General features: G+C 44.3%; 1 protein-coding gene across 24 annotated transcripts in view; it reads left to right on the top strand.

The window, feature by feature from the left end:
• Kalrn (kalirin RhoGEF kinase) overlaps positions 1-19069 on the top strand; it is a 606229-nt gene that overhangs the window by 341827 nt on the left and 245333 nt on the right. For all 24 annotated transcript variants that reach the window (XM_029470420.1, XM_029470427.1, XM_029470426.1 and 21 more), the window contains 2 exons: positions 6124-6290; positions 14562-14681. In XM_029470420.1, the coding sequence (XP_029326280.1) occupies positions 6124-6290; positions 14562-14681 (287 nt within the window). The remainder of the gene's footprint in view (positions 1-6123; positions 6291-14561; positions 14682-19069) is intronic.

Genomic DNA, 19069 nt, shown 5'->3' with positions numbered 1-19069 from the left:
TNCGCACCACGATGTACAACGTCCACAAGCAGTGGGTATTTTCTCTAGCTCCTCCATTGGGGGCCCTGTGATCCATCCAATAGCTGACTGTGAGCATCCACTTGTGTGTTTGCTAGGCCCCGGCATAGTCTCCCAAGAGACAGCTATATCAGGGTCCTTTCAGCAAAATCTTGCTAATGTATGCAATAGTGTCAGCGTTTGGAGGCTGATTATGGGATGGATCCCTGGGTATGGCAGTCTCTAGATGGTCCATCCTTTTGTCTCAGCTCCAAACTTTGTCTCTGTAACTCCTTCCATGGGTGTTTTGTTCCCAATTCTAAGAAGGGGCAAGGTCTTTGTTCTTCTTCAGTTTCATGTACGTTTTAAGTTTGAAAAGCTATTTGTGGAGGTTTAAAGAGATGCCTCCGCGGGTAAAGCACTTGCCAGGGAAGCAAGTGGACCTGAATTTGGATCCCAGGGCACAGTAGATACTTCACACTTCTGTCATCTCAACACTGGGCAGGACAGGGGCGGTGGGGAGGTAGGTAAGTTCCCATGGCTCATGGAGCCAAACTTTGAGCCCCAGGTATTGGAGGAAGATCCCTGTCCCAAAAAACAAATAATAAGAAGAAGGAAAATTATAGAAGAAGACACTCAGTGTCAACCTACAGCCCCTAAAAACACACATGTATACACACATACACATACACACACAAATCACACATATACATACACACACACAGGTATAGGTATACACATATACATGGACACACATTTAAACATACACACACATCAGGTACAGGTATACACACATATGTGACCATGTACACACACACACAATCTCACAGTCTGTGGAAATAATGCTTATAATTTACTGTTCCTACTGGGACTATCAGCCTCAGCAGTTGAAAGTCCTGCTGCTGGTAGTGAGGATTGGCCCCAAGCCTCACACTTGCGAGGTAAGTGTTCTACCTCATTCAATTTTACCTTTTATTTAGGGATCAATATTCACTAAGTTTCACAGGCTGTCCTTTAACCCACTGTGTGGCTCAGACAGGTCTTGAACCTGCTGTCCTTTTATCTCTGCCTCCTGAATATCAGAGCTTCCATGCCTGCACCACCAGGGTCTAGGTAAATACACACTTAAGTAAACTAGGCATGCAGATGGCCTCATCAATCGTGCAACCAACAACGCAAATCTAAGAGGTGATACTGGGGTAAATCCCTGTCATCCTTACCACCTGGGTATCCTGGGGCATGACACCCAATCTCCCCAAGCCTCCCCATTTTCTAAAGAAGAGTAACCCACCACGTGGGGTACCCATGAGGATGCAGTGGATCCTACATAAGCATGGAAGAGCTCCAGTGAGGGTGATGCATCTAGCGTTATGTTTGTATTCTAGCCCATAGAGCATCCTAATGGGGTTACTTGGCTTCAGAAGCCTCTTCAGCATTGAGAGTGAGGTCTCCTACACAGCAGCCTCTAGCAGAACGCTTATGCCTTATGCATAGCAAGTTCTCAGTACTGACATTTGCTAAATTAAACAGGAATGAACATCAGTGTGGGTGGGACAGATGAAGGAAAAAATAATAGGCGGAAACTAATTTTATTTGTGACATAAATGGAAAGAAGATGGAAAGCCTGTGCTTTTTCAGAATGAAAGCTGTTCTGGGCTTAGTAGGGATGTGGACTGTTGGAGCTGAGAGGAGAGAAGAGAAACATGATGTAAGCCAATGCTTCACTAATGCTCCACAGTAGCATGAGGTAAGCCTGTGCTTCACTAATGCTCCATAATGCTGTGATGTAAGCCAGTGCTTCACTGATGCTCCACCATGCTGTGATGTAAGCCAGTGCTTCACTAATGCTCCACAGTGCTGTGATGTAAGCCAGTGCTTCACTAATGCTCCACCATGCTGTGATGTAAGCCAGTGCTTCATTAATGCTCCACAGTGCTGTGATGTGAGCCAGTGCTTCACTAATGCTCCACAATGCTGTGATGTAAGCCAGTGCTTCACTAATGCTCCACAACGCCGTGATGTAAGCCAATGCTTCACAATACAGCTACATGTTGAGAACCACCAGGGGAACATTTTTGAAATACCAGTGTGTGGGCTTCATTGCTTAGGGGGCCATCCTTAATTGGCCTGGTTTGGGCTGAGGCTGTCCTTAAGGACTTCTGAGGGACAACCAGAGTAGTCAACATCGCTCTAAGAACCTGGCTAAATGACTCTGTACTTTCTTACCTTGGTTTTTACATTCAGAATGTCGCAGAAAGATGAATGGTAGGGGTGGAGAAAAGAGAAAAGATGTTCTCTCTCTATGGTAAACACAGAAATTTAAGGACAGAATCATCCAGGAACCTTCTAGGTTTGGCAATATAAACATGGATGCTCAACTCTGGACCCTAACGGGGCTCTCTTTTTTTTCTTGAGAAAATTAAAATGATAATGCAGGCTGAGAGCATTACTCAGTGGCAGGACACTTGCCTTGCGTGCTCAGTCCTGGGTCCAATTCTAGCACCTTGAAAAAAATCAAAAAAAGTGGCACTATGGCCTAAAAGCCAAAGAAACTAGAGCACCACTTGTTATTAGCTGTGACCTTGAGACACATACACACACACACACATACACACACATATATATATATACATACATGCACACATATATACACACACATATATACACATACATACACACACACACACATACACATGCACATATATATGAATGATGAGTGCTCTACAATTCAGTATAAAAAGAGAATGCCTGCTTCTTGGGCTGTGGCCACTGCCATCTTATAGAGTGGTTATGAACCCGGTCATTGTTAGATCTCCTCAGAGCTTTAAGAACATTTAATGGCCAACTTCTAGCCAGCCAGAGATTCTGGGTCTGTAGTGTTCACAGGACACAGTGATTTTCAAAAGTCCTCCAGATGAATCCAGTGTGAACTATGTTGACAGCATCAATCTAGTAACATTCAAAATACCATCTTTTCTAACAATATACATTAAGTACATAAGTGTCACTAGGTTTTATATTTATAAGACACTTAGCAATTTCGTCAGCAATCACCACTATATTCTCATTAATTTCCCTCAAGAAAAAGGACAATTTGGGGAAAGAGTATTTGGAACTGACAAAATACCAGACATCATATATCTATCCTGGTCCTTATAGCAGCTGTAGGTTACAATTCCCATTTTACAGATGAGGAGAGTGGGGCTTGGGGAAAGATACAAAGCCAAGATGATTATCATTAACAGGTTTCAGAGCATAGCCTCAAACCTGAGCCTGTCCCTCCTCAGGGCTCTCCACCATCCTGCACAAATCCATTTCGCCCCCAAAGAGGTCTCCTTGCTCACTGGTGAGAGGGATGCATGAGCAATATGAGCCAAGAACAGGGGGAGAAGAGGCAGTGGCCAAGTGGAACAGACGTGGCCCCGGCATCTGAGAGCCTACATTCCAGTGACAATGTGAGCAAGGTGTAAGAAGTCATCCTTGAGAGGGAACTGAGCCAGTTCCCTGTCAGGGGGACACTGAAGAGAAAAGAAATGAGAATACATTCACTCTCTGAGAAAAAGACAACCTTGTCTTTCTGCATTATTACTGGGAGTAATTTTTATTGTTGGGGACATCATTACTGTCCCTAAGCAGGACAGGTCTATCATTAAATTGAGGGCAGTGTTATCAACAAAAGCAAACTCTACTCAGAGGTGATGTCTGGAGATGGACCAGTTTGTAGGGTTTAACTGGAACTTACACCGATGACTGGGAGCAGAGGAAGGAAGAGTGTGGAATGGGTGCCTCTAGGTGTGGCCAGTATAAGTCTGTATGCTCTTCTCATCCCCTCCCCCTGTAATTGAGATTGTGGAGATGCAGTAGGCACCCTCTTCATCCCTGTAGTCCTGGACACATTATATAAGACAGTAACAAGAGAAACAAACAGAATTGCACAGCCTGGGTCTTAGGGCTCTCAACGATATGCTGAGCAAGCTTCCTTGCTGAGTCACTAACTCTGAGCAGCCATTCACACGTGCAGTGGCAGGGTTCAGTCACCTGCCTGCTAGAGAAAAACAAAGCCCAGCTGAATCCTAGGGATGCGGTGAAGCCGAGGTTGTCTGGAATAGAGCCACACTGTAACTGCGGAGAAGCAGAGATGGGTCTGAAATTACATTTCCTGAAAGTCAGCACAAGGTCAGAGTTATCCGCCTCCTATCCCCGGATCCCCTTCGCCCCACCCCCTGCTAACTCTGACCCCCAACGTGGGCAAGCCACAGGGAGTAGAAATTGCTTCAGTTCTTTTTATTTCAGTCCAGAAGATGCTCTACCTACCGCACCCTTCTGGTGACTGAAAAGAGTAGGCAGAGGGGTTGGCTGCCAAAAGAACAAGCCGTTCTCTTCCGTCTCCCACAGATATTTCAGGAGCTGGGACCTGGAATTATGAAACTCACAGAAAAAAAACATAAAAAGATACTGAAATTATTATCATGTAACACCAGAAAATATTTTTCCCACTCTCCCATATTGTCCTTATATAAAACTCTATTTTTGCCTCCAGAAATGAGTTTCCCTCGTGTGGGCGGACTCGCCTGTGCTTCCCAGATGCAGATGCCAGAGTGCCGGAGACAGGGATGAGTTTCCAGTGGTATGTCAGGGTAATGGAAGCATCTCTCAGTGAAGATTGATTTTGTAGGTGGCCATATGTTACAGTTGATGTGCTTCTTTGGGAATTTATCTGCGAGGATTTTAACGTGAACCCCATTATTGGTTGGATCTCCACTCTTCTGTATCTCACACAGGATATGACCATCAAGATTCTCAGCTGCTTTGGGTCACAGATTACAGAATGAGAAATCAGAGCAAAGACCGAACGGTGAGGCCACATAGCCAAGTAGAGTCAAGGATCAGAATAGAAGAGCAGCCAGGGTAAGGCTAAATAAGTAGACAATCAATGAGACTCAGGAAACAGCATGGGTCACGGTTTGCATCCTGGACAGGAACGAAGAAGGCATGAATATAAGAGCACCATCGGAAACTCATCCCTGCCTCCGGCATGCCGGCATCTGCATCTGGAAAGCATAGACAGCTCTGCCCACAGGAGGGGAGCCAAAAATAGAGTTTTATATGATTCTAACTCAGGACTGGCTCCAGAGCTAGTGCACATTCCATATTGACTTTGCAACCTAAGACTAAAAGTCTAGCCTCCAGCAAGTGAAGGGATGAGCTAAATCGAGTCCCTTTATCCCATCTGACATTATCAGACCCTCCTAAAGCAGAAATCCAGTCGAGGCAGGCTTCCCTGGACCTGTTGCTGATGGGCAGAGAAGGAAGTGTGCATAACTGCACATCAGGTGTCATGAGAGGGATACAGAAAGATCAAGGCAGGGAGGGTGATGAGGGAGGACCGAGCCTTTGGTTGGTGGGTACTGACTGCAGCTGTGCTCCAGGCTGACTGTTGTCTAGGTTGAGAGCTATGTTCATAAACACTGGAAACACATGTCAGCAAGTGACTGGCCCTAGACCTGCTCTGAGTCAGTAGAGTGAAGGGCAAGCTCTGTGTGCGAGCAAAACTTAAAGGTGAAGGTTTTTCTGAATGTGAATGACATTCGTTGTCCCTGTGGTATTGCTGGGAATATTTATCGTGTATATTTGGGAATAGATAGCATTGATTTCTTAGGAGACCTAAGTCGTTGGCTACTTTCATCTAATCATAAATTATACCTAACTAGTTAAAATAGAACATGCCCTTGGCAGGAATGTCTGAGACAGGGTCCTTTTGATTTGGCTTCATCATGTCCAAGATGACTCAAGTTTGCTTATGAATCTGGGTGTTCGCTGCCAGGAGCTGTCTCTCTTAGGACGGATCTCCAGCGTTGCAGCATCCTCTCTTCCACTTATGAAAAGGACCTGGTCCTGTCGTGTGTTGAAATTTGCTTCCTGGACAAAGGATTCATTCGTCCTAACGAGCTGGCATTGTCCTAAGTGAGGACCGATTTCAGGATCTGTCCAGCTGCACTGTGAGCTGTGTTGCAGTTGGCCAATAACAGCAACTCCCAAAGTCGAGCTTTCTTATATAATTAAAGCAATGTTGTGGGCTCCATGCTGCCTGGGTTTTAATTGTTTGCATTTTTTTTTTCAAACCAGGAATCGAGTTAATCTGTGAGAAGGACCTTGACCTGGCAGCTCAGGTGCAGGAGCTGCTGGAATTTCTCCATGAGAAGCAGCACGAGCTGGAGCTCAATGCGGAGCAGACGCACAAGCGGCTAGAGCAGTGTCTCCAGCTGAGGCACCTCCAGGCTGAGGTCAAACAGGTGAGCCGGCTGGGCGGGCGCCCACCCTCGGAGCTGCAGGCTGCAGGGAGGCACACGGTGTGCCCTCTAAGTAACCCAGCCTTAGAAAAGAAGCTGGAGTGTGAATTAGTTGGATTAATTTCTGCAAGCCTGGCTGTTGTCACAAAAGACCCAGTGGGACAATGACTCAAACCATGAACGCATTAATCCTCTCACATATGATGTTCTAGAAAGGTTCCAGAGAATTCTCAGTGTTCTTCACTGAATGCATTCTCTCCCCTCCTGTGCTTGATTCTGTCACATAGTCCATGAGAAATAAAAATCCATCCTCAGTAATTTAATTATAGTCCACTGTTGTAGAGCCAGGTTGCTCTCTTTGGGGCACCTCGGTGCCTAGTCCAGCTCCTGACACAGAGTTGGTAAGTAAAGATTCAGTAGTAGCAATTATCATTATTTCCAATGTGTGTATGGTTCTTATAATAACACTTTTGGGAAGCTGGGAATATGGCTCTGTGGGTGAAGTGCTCATCACACAAGCACAAGGAACTGAGTTTGGAACGGCAGCACTCAGACACACACACAAGGCAGGCACAGTAGGGTGAGTGCAGCACTCACACACACACAAGGCAGGCACAGTAGGGTGAGTGCAGCACTCACACACACACAAGGCAGGCACAGTAGGGTGAGTGTAGCACTCAGACACAAGGAGGCACAGCAGGGTGAGTGCAGCACTCACACACACACACAAGGCAGGCACAGCAGGGTTAGTGCAGCCACAGAGCAAGGATGGGGTAGGGTCAAGTAGAGATGGGCAGATCCTCGGGACCCATTGGCATGCTAGCCTAACTAAACCGGGCAGCTCCCAGTTCAGCCAAAAACCCTACCTCAGAAAGCAGTGCTGGGGCTGGAGAGATGGCTAGGCAGTTAAGAGCACTTGCTGCTCTTGAAGAGAACCCATGTTCAGCTCCCAGCATTCACATGGTGGCTCAGAACTGTCCATGACTCCAGGTCCAATAGAGTTCATTGCCTTCTTCTGACCTCTGCAGATACCACACCCACATGATGCACATACATATATAGAGGTAAAACACTCATACATATGAAATAAATTGTTAGGAAGGAAGGAAGGAAAGAAGGAAGGGTGAAAGGAAAGAAGGAAAGAAAGGAAGAAGGAAAGAAAAGGAAAGGGAAGGAAAGGAAGAAGGAAAAGAGAGAGAGTGAAACTGAGAAAGACACCAAACATCAGCATGTAGCCTCCATATGTTCACACTCGCATACACACACATGCACACTCACACATGTGTATACATATAAATACACATACATGCACACACACATGCACATACACCTATATACACACACATATCCCAATCACACATGTGACTACATACATATATATTATACATACAAGAATATTTTCTTGCCATTTAAAAGTTAATGTTAAAAGGAGGAGAGGTCTTATCTGCACAAGGGATTATAGCAAGCATTTTTACTGGAGGACATACTCAGAAACATGCACAATGGCACACTTGTAAATGTTGCTGTCCTAAGCAACCTAAGTGGCAGTTATTGTGAACAGTGAATGGAGGCTTCTCTTAATAGAGAGAGACTGAAGACGTGAAAACATTAGCAGTTCTACTTCTGGGTGCTGTTTCTGTCTCTAGAAATATTCTTGAGTCTCTCTGAGGCAGACGCTATTCCCATTGTTCAGATGAGGCCACCAGAGCTTAGAGAGTCCCCAGACACTGGTCACAAGGAAAGAACACACTACCACCCTCCAGGGGTCTAGGAATGCCTGGCAGGTCAGCCTGCCACCTTACCTCAATGGCTGCTGATGTCTGCATCACCCCCTCCTAAGAGACCCAATGGCCTGCTTTGGAGGCTACACTCCACCTCCCAAACTATTCTGGGCAGGGAAGCATCTTCTACTCTTAAACATGATTTCTCATGTGCAGTGATAACTGGAGCTTAGATTTAAATTAACTGTGTTAGCATTGACATCTCATTTTTTAACTACTGCTCAGTTGTTCACATTTAGGGTGTCCCTTTCTGATGCTTATGTCACACTTGTCACACAGTTGTTGTGTTGGGTGATATGGTCTCCATTACCCCGAGCTCCCAATCAGCGCTCAGCCAGAGCTCGTGCACATGTGGCCTGAGGATCTGAGAGCCACACACCAGGCTTGCTCACTGAGCTGCTCTCTAGACTTTCTCAGCCTAATCAGACCAGGGTCCCACCGGAGCTTCCAGGAAGACCTGTTATTCATACAGAGGATGTGATGGCAATGCCAGCATGAGACTAGTAACAGGCATACAAATTTTAACATTCTTGGAATCATGACAGTGCATTATTTTCATATGGGGAGAAAAGAAAGATCTTACTCCATGAGAACAAGCCCTTGGGTGAAGCTTTGTCTACAAGTAAGAAAACTGGGATACCATAGGATCAGGAAGCAACAGGGACCTCTTATATTGTTAGCTAAAGCTCCAAAATCCAGGGTTTTCCTCTGCAGGGGCCCACAACCCCCCTGTGCATGCAGAAGCCATAGAGAGAATGAGCAAAACTCAATCAGGCTTCCATGTCCTCACCATATCTGAGATGTGCGGGGGTAGCCTTGGCTCCACAGAGAATGGCACCTGCCTGAGATCAGTGGAGCTGCAGCATCTCAAAATCTGCCTGTGTGCCCATTCCTGGTCGTTTTCATGATTAGTGGACGGTAGGAATGGGCTTTCAAACAAAGTAGAAAACAGAACTTTCCTGGTGAGCTTCGAAGAAAAACCTAGACTTTTGCTTTATGTTTTGTTCCAGCATCAATGGACTGATATCTAAATGTGTTCCCATTGATAATTTCATGACTTAGAGGACATAACTTCCTTCTGTGGGTGCCTACTCTACAGCAAGGCGTGGCTAACCCACGGGGGAATTGTAGTTAAAAATCTATACAGGGATGAATGTTCTCGAGAGACAGGGGCAGGTGGATCTCTGAGTTCCAGACCAGTGTGGTCTACAGAGTGAGTTCCAGGACAGCTGGGGCTACACAGAGAAACCCTGTCTCGAAAAAACAAACAAACAAAGAATGAGTGCTCACCTGACAGTTGGGAAACCCGCAGAGGGCTTTCCAGAGGACAGTGGCCCTTCAGGGCAGCAGGAACTGCTGCTTGGTTAAGCCACCATGCCTCATTAGTCAGACTTGTTTTCCTTGTCAGCTGAGGCTCCTTCATCAAGGATCCATCTGATCCAGTTTCAAAGGAAGCATTTGTGTCTGATGGAAATTGGTGGAGCAGGAAATATTGATTTCTAAGCTGTTGACACTTGGAAAAAAGGAGTTAATTTAGATGTCAGTATTGATCAGTGAAGCTAAGTTTAGATGCAGGCTTGAGAGAATATATTCTCATAGAGAAAAAGGGAAGAGAAGGAGGAAGGGAAGGAGGGAGGCAGGGAGGGAGGGAGAGAGGGGAAAAGAGAGACAGAGAGAGACAGAGACAGACAGAGACAGACAGAGACAGACAGAGACAGACAGAGACAGACAGAGAGAGACAGAGACAGAGAGAGACAGAGAGAAAAGACACTTTAAAGTGCCATTAATGAGACTGAATTCGGAGGAACAACACTGTGTTGTGATACCACTCTGTCATCTGAACTCACACATTAAAGGTTTACATTGGACTGTGTGTGGCCATCATAATCCTAAGGGTAGTTAAATTATGTTAAAGTGAAGCTTTAAAGGACGAAGAATCCGTAGACATTTGACTGAAATTTATCTTCAACTATTCCAAACAAATGAAATGTCACAGAGTGATGAATGCCACAGATTGCTTGTTCCGTGATTGGCTGTCTCTAAGACAGGCAGGACACATAGCTCTGGAGAAAACCAGTCCCCAAAGGGAAACCACTCCACTGATTACAGCACACAGTGCAGGTCCCAGGTCACTGGAAAGCCACTCAGGTTACTCTTCAGGCCCCACAGAATTCTCTGGCTGCCTCCAGGAACATTACTACTTGAGGTAAAGATGACCTCACATCTATCAGATAAATTCAGGAGGGGATTGGGGGATGATGTAATGGCATAAAACAGAATGCATGTCCATACGTTTTCCATATGTATATATTGAATATAAAATGAGAGAGCATGTATTTGTAAAGTAATTGGATTGCTTCTGTGGGCCAAATCCAGCCAGAATGTGCTTCCGATCAGTAGACACTTAAAACAAAGAAAAAATATTAGCCTGCCCTTATGCCTCTGTGATGATTACTGTGTTCACTTTGGGTGCACACATATCAGAGTCAGAAAGGAGCTGGCAGAAGTCCAAGCCAAAAAGGAGAGAGAGAGACATTGTTTCCTAACGGAGATAATTAGAGGTCATAATGGAATACAGACACAGCCTATAAAGCCATAAATAATGAACACATATGATCTTACGTACTTCCAGAACTAAGGAATTCCGAAGTTAAGGAATTCTGAAGTTAGACATCGAGAGAGCCAAGCATTTATCTTGTGGTTGGAGTCACAGAAGTAACCAGGCGTTGAGAGAGGTCATGTACAGTAACAATCCAGAGTCAGTTGACTTGAGAACAACTTCTTGGCTTTCTGGGGGTTATGAGCAGAACAATCATCTGCAAGCCATTTCTCCAGCCTCCAAGAGAACTGGATGCAGGCTGCTCAGCCTGAGGGCATCATCATCTGTGGGTAGCCATTGTCTATTCCTGGTGTGGGCTTACATGAGCCTCTTTGACATGAAGAAATAAAAGGCCTATATTTTTAGCTCTCCCACTAACCAAAGACAATCTAAGCTGAATTCTTGGCCTGGCACTTTAGTCCCCAAACAGTAATATTCTTTCTTCTAATCTCTGGTTTCTACATATTCAGTTTCTTTCTGAATACACACGGTTCTCCAAGGTTAGAGGGACAATCTCTGGATTTTATCAGGGGGTGAAGAGTTAAAGCAGAAAATGACCTTTAAAGCTACCTGTCTCCATCAAAGTCCCAGCCCCTTTCTCCTTGCTATGATAAAATACCCTGACAAAGGCAAGAGAGAAGGCTTTCCTTGGGCTTTCAGAGATATACAGTGTATCATGGCGGGAAGACATGGCAGCAGGCAGAAAAGGCAAGCTTGCCAGGTGCCTCGGCACTCAGGAGCAGAACAAAGGGTGGCTCACTGTTTAAAGCATTGAGGCCTGCCTGGTAACCCACTCCCTCCCAAAGAGTGTGGCAGGAACCTTCTTGGGACTAACTGTTCATATACATGAGTCTATGGAAGACACTTTTACTTTCAAATCATAGCACTGACCCATTAGGGAAATTTTTACTGCAGTTGATTAGAGCAAAATGCTACTATTATGATTTGAAAAGTGCTTTTACATTAAGGATTTTATTTTTATTCTAACTCTTTTGTTCAGCAAAGGAAAGTAGACATTTTACAGGTGAGAAAGCTGACCTTTGATTAAATGTTTCTCAAGTCACAGTTTGATATTAATAGAACCAGTATTTCCTCATTTTAGTTACAATATTTCCCCCACTACCTAGCATCCTTGGGTGCTCAAGGGGTAATAACTAACACATTTGATGAACCAAAAGAATTGAAAGAACCTCATAATAGACAGATAGGCCAACAGGACTCTCAGTGATCTGAGGACAAAAGATAATAGATAGCAACCTGAGAAACTGGTGGGACATCAAAATGGTGTTCATTTAAATAACCGCATAAAGTTAAATGGCTTTTTCCCTCACTGGGAGAATTATAACTGACGAATCACAGCACTACCCATCTTTGCTCCAAACTGAAAACCAAAAACGAGCAGCAGCCCAGTCATTATCATCCAGCTTAGCATTTCCTGGTGCATTGCCTCAGCCTCGTGATTCCAAAAGGAGGGAGAGGGTTATCCACACCCGGAGGAGACTGCTGGGGTTCAGGGAAGTTGTTGATTTTGCCAAGGAAGGAATGAGGTCAGGTTCTCTGACTTCAGATGTTAGTCTTCTATCCATTTTGCCCATTTTGCTTCCAGAACTGACTCACGATGCTTAGTTCCTTCTTGGCTTAAAGCCATGGCTATAAACTTCCATGCATCTCTGTATTCCTAAAGTCAGATCGTTAGGACTGCAAAGTCCTAGGATGCTTTCATAAGCAGCATTTTGGAAATATGAGTAAACAAGAATATTGTATGGTTTACTGAAAGAAGTAGCTACGCAAGTGCATGACATCCTTCAGTGGGGATGCTGGGAAGTGGGTATTCCCACCACATAGTACAACTGACGTGGCTAGAACTAGAGGACAATATTCTAGCAAGACTCTCGAGGAGTAGACTAACACTGACTTGAGATGCTCATGCAGAAGGTATTTTGATGACACCCACAAATGAGTCTCCAAAGAAAGCAGGAAGCAGCAAAACATGATAGAGGGACATAGTTAAAAATAGGTACTGTGAGCTCCGTTTTTCCAAAGAGGCAAAGAATGTGGCTTTGCAGTCTGTGAGTGCTGCATGTTCCCAGATCAACAGGCAGCTTTTCAAAGTCATTAGCACCTCTAGCTAGCCAGCCACAATCCACCTGGGACAACAGGGGTTTTACACATACATGCCGAACAGTTATTTCCTACAGCTAATTACTCTATAGGTTGGCATCTCATCCACAATCTGCCAGATTGGCCACGAATTAACATCTCAATCCAAATCACCCAGCTCCGGCAGGATTTATTCCTCATGTTATCTGTGTATAATAAGGCACCAGTCAGGTTCTGCTTAGGATTGAAATCAGCAGGGTGCCTTTGAGAGTTATGGGGCAGGAGACCAGGGGAACAAATTTTCCATTTGTTCAACACAAATAAAAAGCTAAGAACCAATAGAGTGGCATACAGATGGTATTCCTTGATTTTTGTAATCTCAGAACTTTTGTCCTCACCAAGCAAGAGTCTCAGGCTCCCTAGAAAAGGAGATTCTTGCCAGTTTTCTAGTGATCACACACCAGGTAAGTCTTCAGAGCCTAGGGCTTTCTTTGCGTTAGTTGTTCCAAGTGGATTAGCCTGATAATTACATCTCTATTTTCCTTGACCGCTCTAGACCAGCAGTTCTCTACCTATGGATCATGACCATAAGATAACATATTTCCAATGGTCTTAGGAACCCCCAACCATGCATTTATTTTTGCTGCTACTTCATAGCTGTAATTTTGCTACCGAGCCATGTCTCGTAGTCGTGACCCACAAGTTGAAAACCACTTTTCTCTCTCTCTTTCTCTCTCTTTCTCTCTCTCTCTCTCTCTCTCTCGGCAGACCTCATTCTTGCTCCCCTTCTCCTGATATTTCCCATTTTTGATTTCTTTTCCCCAGTACTTATCAGGAACCCTCAAAGTCATGTTCAGGCCACTGGGTAATTTAAGTTGGTTAGATTTTACTTTCCCTTTTGGTAACGATCTATTCTTTAGTTTTTGCTTGCTTTCTGTCCGCCCTTTGAGTCGTTTGCTTATCAAGCTTGTATACTCTGGGCAGCTATGTAAGAAATAGGGCCCATGATGTGACTTGGGTAATGTTCATTATTCTTAAAACATTACTAGGCAAGAGCCATTAAGTGGATGTGGAAGATTAAAATTTGCCTGGAAGATTTCCCTAGACTTTGGGGAGTTCACATTTTTTGTTTGTCTGTCTGTCTGTCTGTTTGGTTTTTTTTATTTTTTTGAGACAGGGTTTCTCTGTATAGCCCTGGAAGGAGGTAAGATATAGGTTGAAATAACCAAAAAGTTGTTCTGTGGTAAGTCACGCTAAAGTGATCCACACAAAATCCAGCCACACTGCAGGAGGAAGAGATTATTTTTAACAGGCAGAGTAGTGAAGTGTGAACAAATTCAAGAGGTTCTTCTTGGAACTGGGCCCTTTATGATCCAAGTACACTGTATGAAATTCTCAATAAATAAATAAAACATAAATACATAAATAGTAAAAAACTGAAAGAAAAAGATACCAACAATCGGAATTTCTCTGTACCATTCTGTGATCCAGAAAGAAGTTTAGACATGCATAAAACACAGCCAGATGAAGTCCTGATAATTAATTTGCTGGGAACCTTGGGACAGCAGAGTGATACGGGGAAGAAATGACATGAGAATAAAGCGGGGAAAGAAAGTGCATGCCTTATGACAACAAATACAGGGAGACTGGAAAGATGGCGCTTCAGGATCCTTGCTGTCCTCTCTCTAACAAGGAAGAAAAGATAGTCCTTTGGTTGAGGTAGCCATATGGAAAGCAATGGCTCTAGAGAAACCGTGGAGAGCCATTCACATGAGTGCTTATCCAACTCCCTAGGTTCTGGGATGGATCCGCAATGGAGAGTCGATGCTCAACGCCAGCCTGGTCAACGCCAGCTCTTTGTCGGAGGCAGAGCAGCTACAGCGGGAGCATGAACAGTTCCAGCTAGCCATCGAGGTAATCCCCAAATCTGGATGCCCTGTTTGTGCATGCCTCTTTGACTCTGGGCCACGGGCAGGATGGCTGTCTCAGATGTCAGCATTCCCTCGGGTGGTGGAACCCTTGTGCTTTCGAGGGACATAGTGCATGAGCCTCTTTCATGCTTGGGTATGCAGAATGCAGGATTCATCCTGCCCCCCAAGATATCAGGAGCCATGTATGCACACTTCAAATGAGAATATTTGCTGCTCCCTCGGACCTTAAGGCCCTAGTGCAGTTTTACCCATTTTTACTCACAAACTGTGTACCCGTGAGAAGTAGAAAGGTATAAGGTGGCAAGGCTTCCTGTTGAAAACCACTCAGAAATGAGGATAAACAATTGCACAGGTCAGTAGTAAACTGGAATAATACTTGTAAACACTTTGATTCTAGGTTAGAATTTGACTTTTGACAAGGACCACAAGGCTTCCAACAGACTGTACTATACAGTTTGCATGCTGAAAGTAGCTGTTCAGTTATGCTAGCAGAAGCCATACTTGAAGAATAAACTGCAAGTATAAGTTTACCAGCTGGGACTTTGGTCAACTTTTTAATAAGGTTTTTTTTTTAAAGCCCATTTTAAAAGAAATTTTCACTTTGGATAACGTAATGTTGCCTTGCTTTAAATAATACCTTCAATTATCTTCCTGTTAAGTAGGACCTTCTCCTCCCAGAGAGACTTTAGCAGATTGCTTCTCAGTGGTGTCTGAGAAAGAACAAAAATGGCCCACAGAACTATATTAAAAACAAAATAGGTTGAGCGTCCGTGGGGAGAAAGGCAAAGGACAGAAACCTCAGGTTCTTGGCACATGTGGTTCGGAGTAGAACTGTGCCTACTTCTGGGTGTGTGGGAGCTACAAACAGGCAACTTTCTTTTTTTAAAATTACCACTAGCAAAAAAATTCTACATAATGATGGCAGAAAAAATAATGAATTTTAATTTCCTATGCTCATAATTGTCTTTTAATGTGGCAGTCCAACTGACTGATAGCCTTTTGTAAACTGATATGAATTGAATCCAGCCATTTATTTTTCCAGAAGCCATCTTTCATGCATATAAAAATGACGTTAATGCTGGGCAGTGGTGGCACACACCTTTAATCCCAGCACTTGGGAGGCAGAGGCAGGCAGATTTCTGGGTTCGAGGCCAGCCTGGTCTACAAAGTGAGTTCCAGGACAGCCAGGGCTACACAGAGAAACCCTGTCTCAGGGGAAAAAAATGGCGTTAAGATGACTGACATGTTCCCAGCACTACTTGATATCTTCACAGGAAATATTAGTATCAGTCGGTACTGTCTGGGATTTGAGATTGAAAAGCAAACAGCACATATTGCACATGTGGTATAAGCAGTTCACTTGCTGTAGAAGAGCTACCCTGCAGCAAGGAGTTTTATGTCTCTGTTGCAGTTTACTAGCAATCCCAAATTGATAATGGTGAGAGCTCTTCGGGAGACACCTAGATTGGGGTTATAACCAGGTACTTACTGGTCAAGTGTCTATAGCAGTGGTTCTCAACCTTTTGGGTTGAACGTCCCTTTCATAGGGGTTGCATAGCAGATATCCTGCATATCAGATATTTATACTATATCTCATAAAAGTGGCAAAATTACAGTTCTGATGTAGCAATGAATTAACTGTGGGGCGGGGGGGGGGGTCACCACAACCTAGGAGCAGTATTAAAGGGTCACAGCATTAGGAAGGTTGAGAATCGCTGCTCTAAGGGCTTAGGCAGCAGTGAGGGTTTGGCAACAGATAGGAGCATGTTGTGAAGCTATGGGGGATTTAGGCAGAGATAGCTCTCAGTCGTCTTTCTCCTTGAATAAGAATACTTGGATTGGGTGAATGCATTTCCAGTCTCTTAATCAAATGTCTGGCAAGTCAGACCAAGCCTCACAGCACACTAGAGTACCCTAATGAACTTTGAGAAAGGGATGGTAAGTGTTTCCACAGTGTATTGAAAGACTAAACTCTGTGTGGCTGTGTATGCAGTAGGTGTTAATTTGGGGAGATGTTGCTACATTGTTACATAGTAGAACCTTACTAAGGACAAATATCTCCTAATCCCTCCTGGGACTTTGTGGGCATATTGCTTTAGTAAATAATTGATGCTAAGCTATAGGTGACTCTAGGGTTGGTGTCTGTAATCTCTGGGATAGCAGAACCTATAGAATTACTAGAACATCTTGGTGATGGAAAGTCATTAGGTTGTGGTATAGCTAGATGAACAAGGAGCACAGCCAGAACTGCTCGTATGCTCCTCCAGACAGCCTATGGTTATCTGTAGACTAAGTTTAAACTGGACTCTGCATCAGACGAGCATGCCAGAGAAGATACAAGCAATGTTTCTCTGAAACATAGGCTCACTGTGTAGGCCAGGCTAACCTTGAACTAACCTTTTAGCCCAAGCAAGACTCAAACTCATGGCTGTCCTAATATTTAGGCCCCTGAGTGGTGGACTACAACATGTACAACACTATACCTGGCTGGATGCAAGCCACTTTAAAGGAAGGTTAAGCAGCCTAGTTTGGCTTTTATGTGTGCCAGCCTTACTGCAGGCTTTTGCTGATGGCTGGGGATGGGATGGCAGTATAATTTGACTTCTTATTACCTAGGGTAGCAAGCTCAAGGGCTCTGTAGGGAAAATAGCTCTTAGTGAAACAATGAAATTTTTTGTGTAAACAGACATTTTTAAGAGTAAAGGGAGTGCCAATGTATAATCCCAGAACTCCTGGAGGCTGAAGCAGGAGGATTGCAAAGTCAGCCTGGGCTACTAGAGAGACCCTGGTTACATAGACAAACCCCATCTCAAACAAAACAAAGGAAAAGAGAGAGTTATTGATAATTAATCTAGAGAAGCAGTCATACACTGGAATGACCCTGGCCAAGCCAGGATTGTTCTAAACCTTGCTTTGGAGCTCTCTCTGGAAAGGTCAGAATTTGTCCCTGATAAGCCTTGTTTTCAGGAAAATGTCCCCAGAACACTCTGTGCAAAGAGCCAAACAGTGCCTCAACGCAGTGAGTTTATTAAGCAAAATGGATTCTTATTTGTTAGTGCTCTAGCTGTGCTGTTGTGCCTTCAGAAACCGCAACCTTCAAAGAGAGAAGCTCAACTTTAAAATCCATTTTATTTGAAATCCTCCCATGCATTTGAGCATAAATATTATACCAGAAAAGTGTTTAAAACTGGATAATAAATTGAATTGATTTGGTTCAATTTTCTTGCACTTACACCTACTAAATATTAATGTTCTTGATAACCCACATCTTAAAACTCTAACAGTCAATAGGATTAGATGGTAAGGAGTGGAAATGGATGCAAAGATAATGACTTAAGCTTAGCAAAGCAAAGATTAGGCCCCACGGATGAGAGTTTATGGTTCAGGAAGTTAAGGAAGAAAAGCTCAGTCAGGGCTGTTACAGAATGATGAACCGCAGAGTAAGGAAGAGTTTATTACATAACGCAGATCGCACAGACGTGGAGATGACTCCACACACTCGGAAGACAAAGCGCTGAAACAGGTTTACACTGACAGTTATCACATGTTAGGGGCAGAGACATCGTTGTCATAATCACTAACATTCCACTGGAGAACCTTCTTGCAAATGAGAAATTGCCGTAGGTTTCATTCCAATCCTAGGGGAAAAGTCACGTGCTGGAAAAGAATGCAAGTTCGGGAATAGGTCAAACAGGAGTCTAGTGTTACCACTTGTTTTGATGTAGGCTTTGAGGCACACCATTTAACCTGCTGTGTCTTGATGTCTTAATCTCTGAGCTGGAAATAAAACCCACCTCATAGAAAGGCTGCGTGAAGCCGGGCGTGGTGGCGCACGCCTTTAATCCCAGCACTCGGGAGGCAGAGGCAGGAGGATTTCTGAGTTCGAGGCCAGCCTGGTCTACAGAGTGAGTTCCAGGACAGCCAGGACTACACAGAGAAACCCTGTCTCGAAAAACCAAAAAAAAAAAAAAAAAAAAGAAAGGCTGCGTGAACCAGAAAAGTCAATGCATAATCATAAGGCCCAGCACAGAAAACACACACACCCTTGGAGAAGTAACAGCCATTTGATTGACCACACACACACCTCTGCCCCCACTGTGACAGTTTTACCTTCTAAGCAACAGGACCCCCCAAGAGTTAGCTAAGAAACAAAGGAGTTCAGAGAAATGGGGGTTGCTCTGAGCTTCGGGCCATCTGGAAAGGTTCACTGAAGGAGGGCAGGTTTGAGGCAAGTTTCAAAGGATAAAAGGGATCGTTGACAGGGGCTTAGAGCATCTACCAAGGACAGGAAGAAGGAAGGGCAAGGCAGGAAGGTTTGTGGCTTGCTTTTGGAGGTTTGGGGAGAAAGCATAGTTGATATTGTGAAGACAG

Source organism: Mus caroli, chromosome 16, assembly GCF_900094665.2.
Source record: "Mus caroli chromosome 16, CAROLI_EIJ_v1.1, whole genome shotgun sequence".
Classification (NCBI taxonomy): domain Eukaryota; kingdom Metazoa; phylum Chordata; class Mammalia; order Rodentia; family Muridae; genus Mus; species Mus caroli.
Note: the sequence above shows the minus strand (reverse complement) of the source record. Positions and strands in the feature narration are given on the sequence as shown.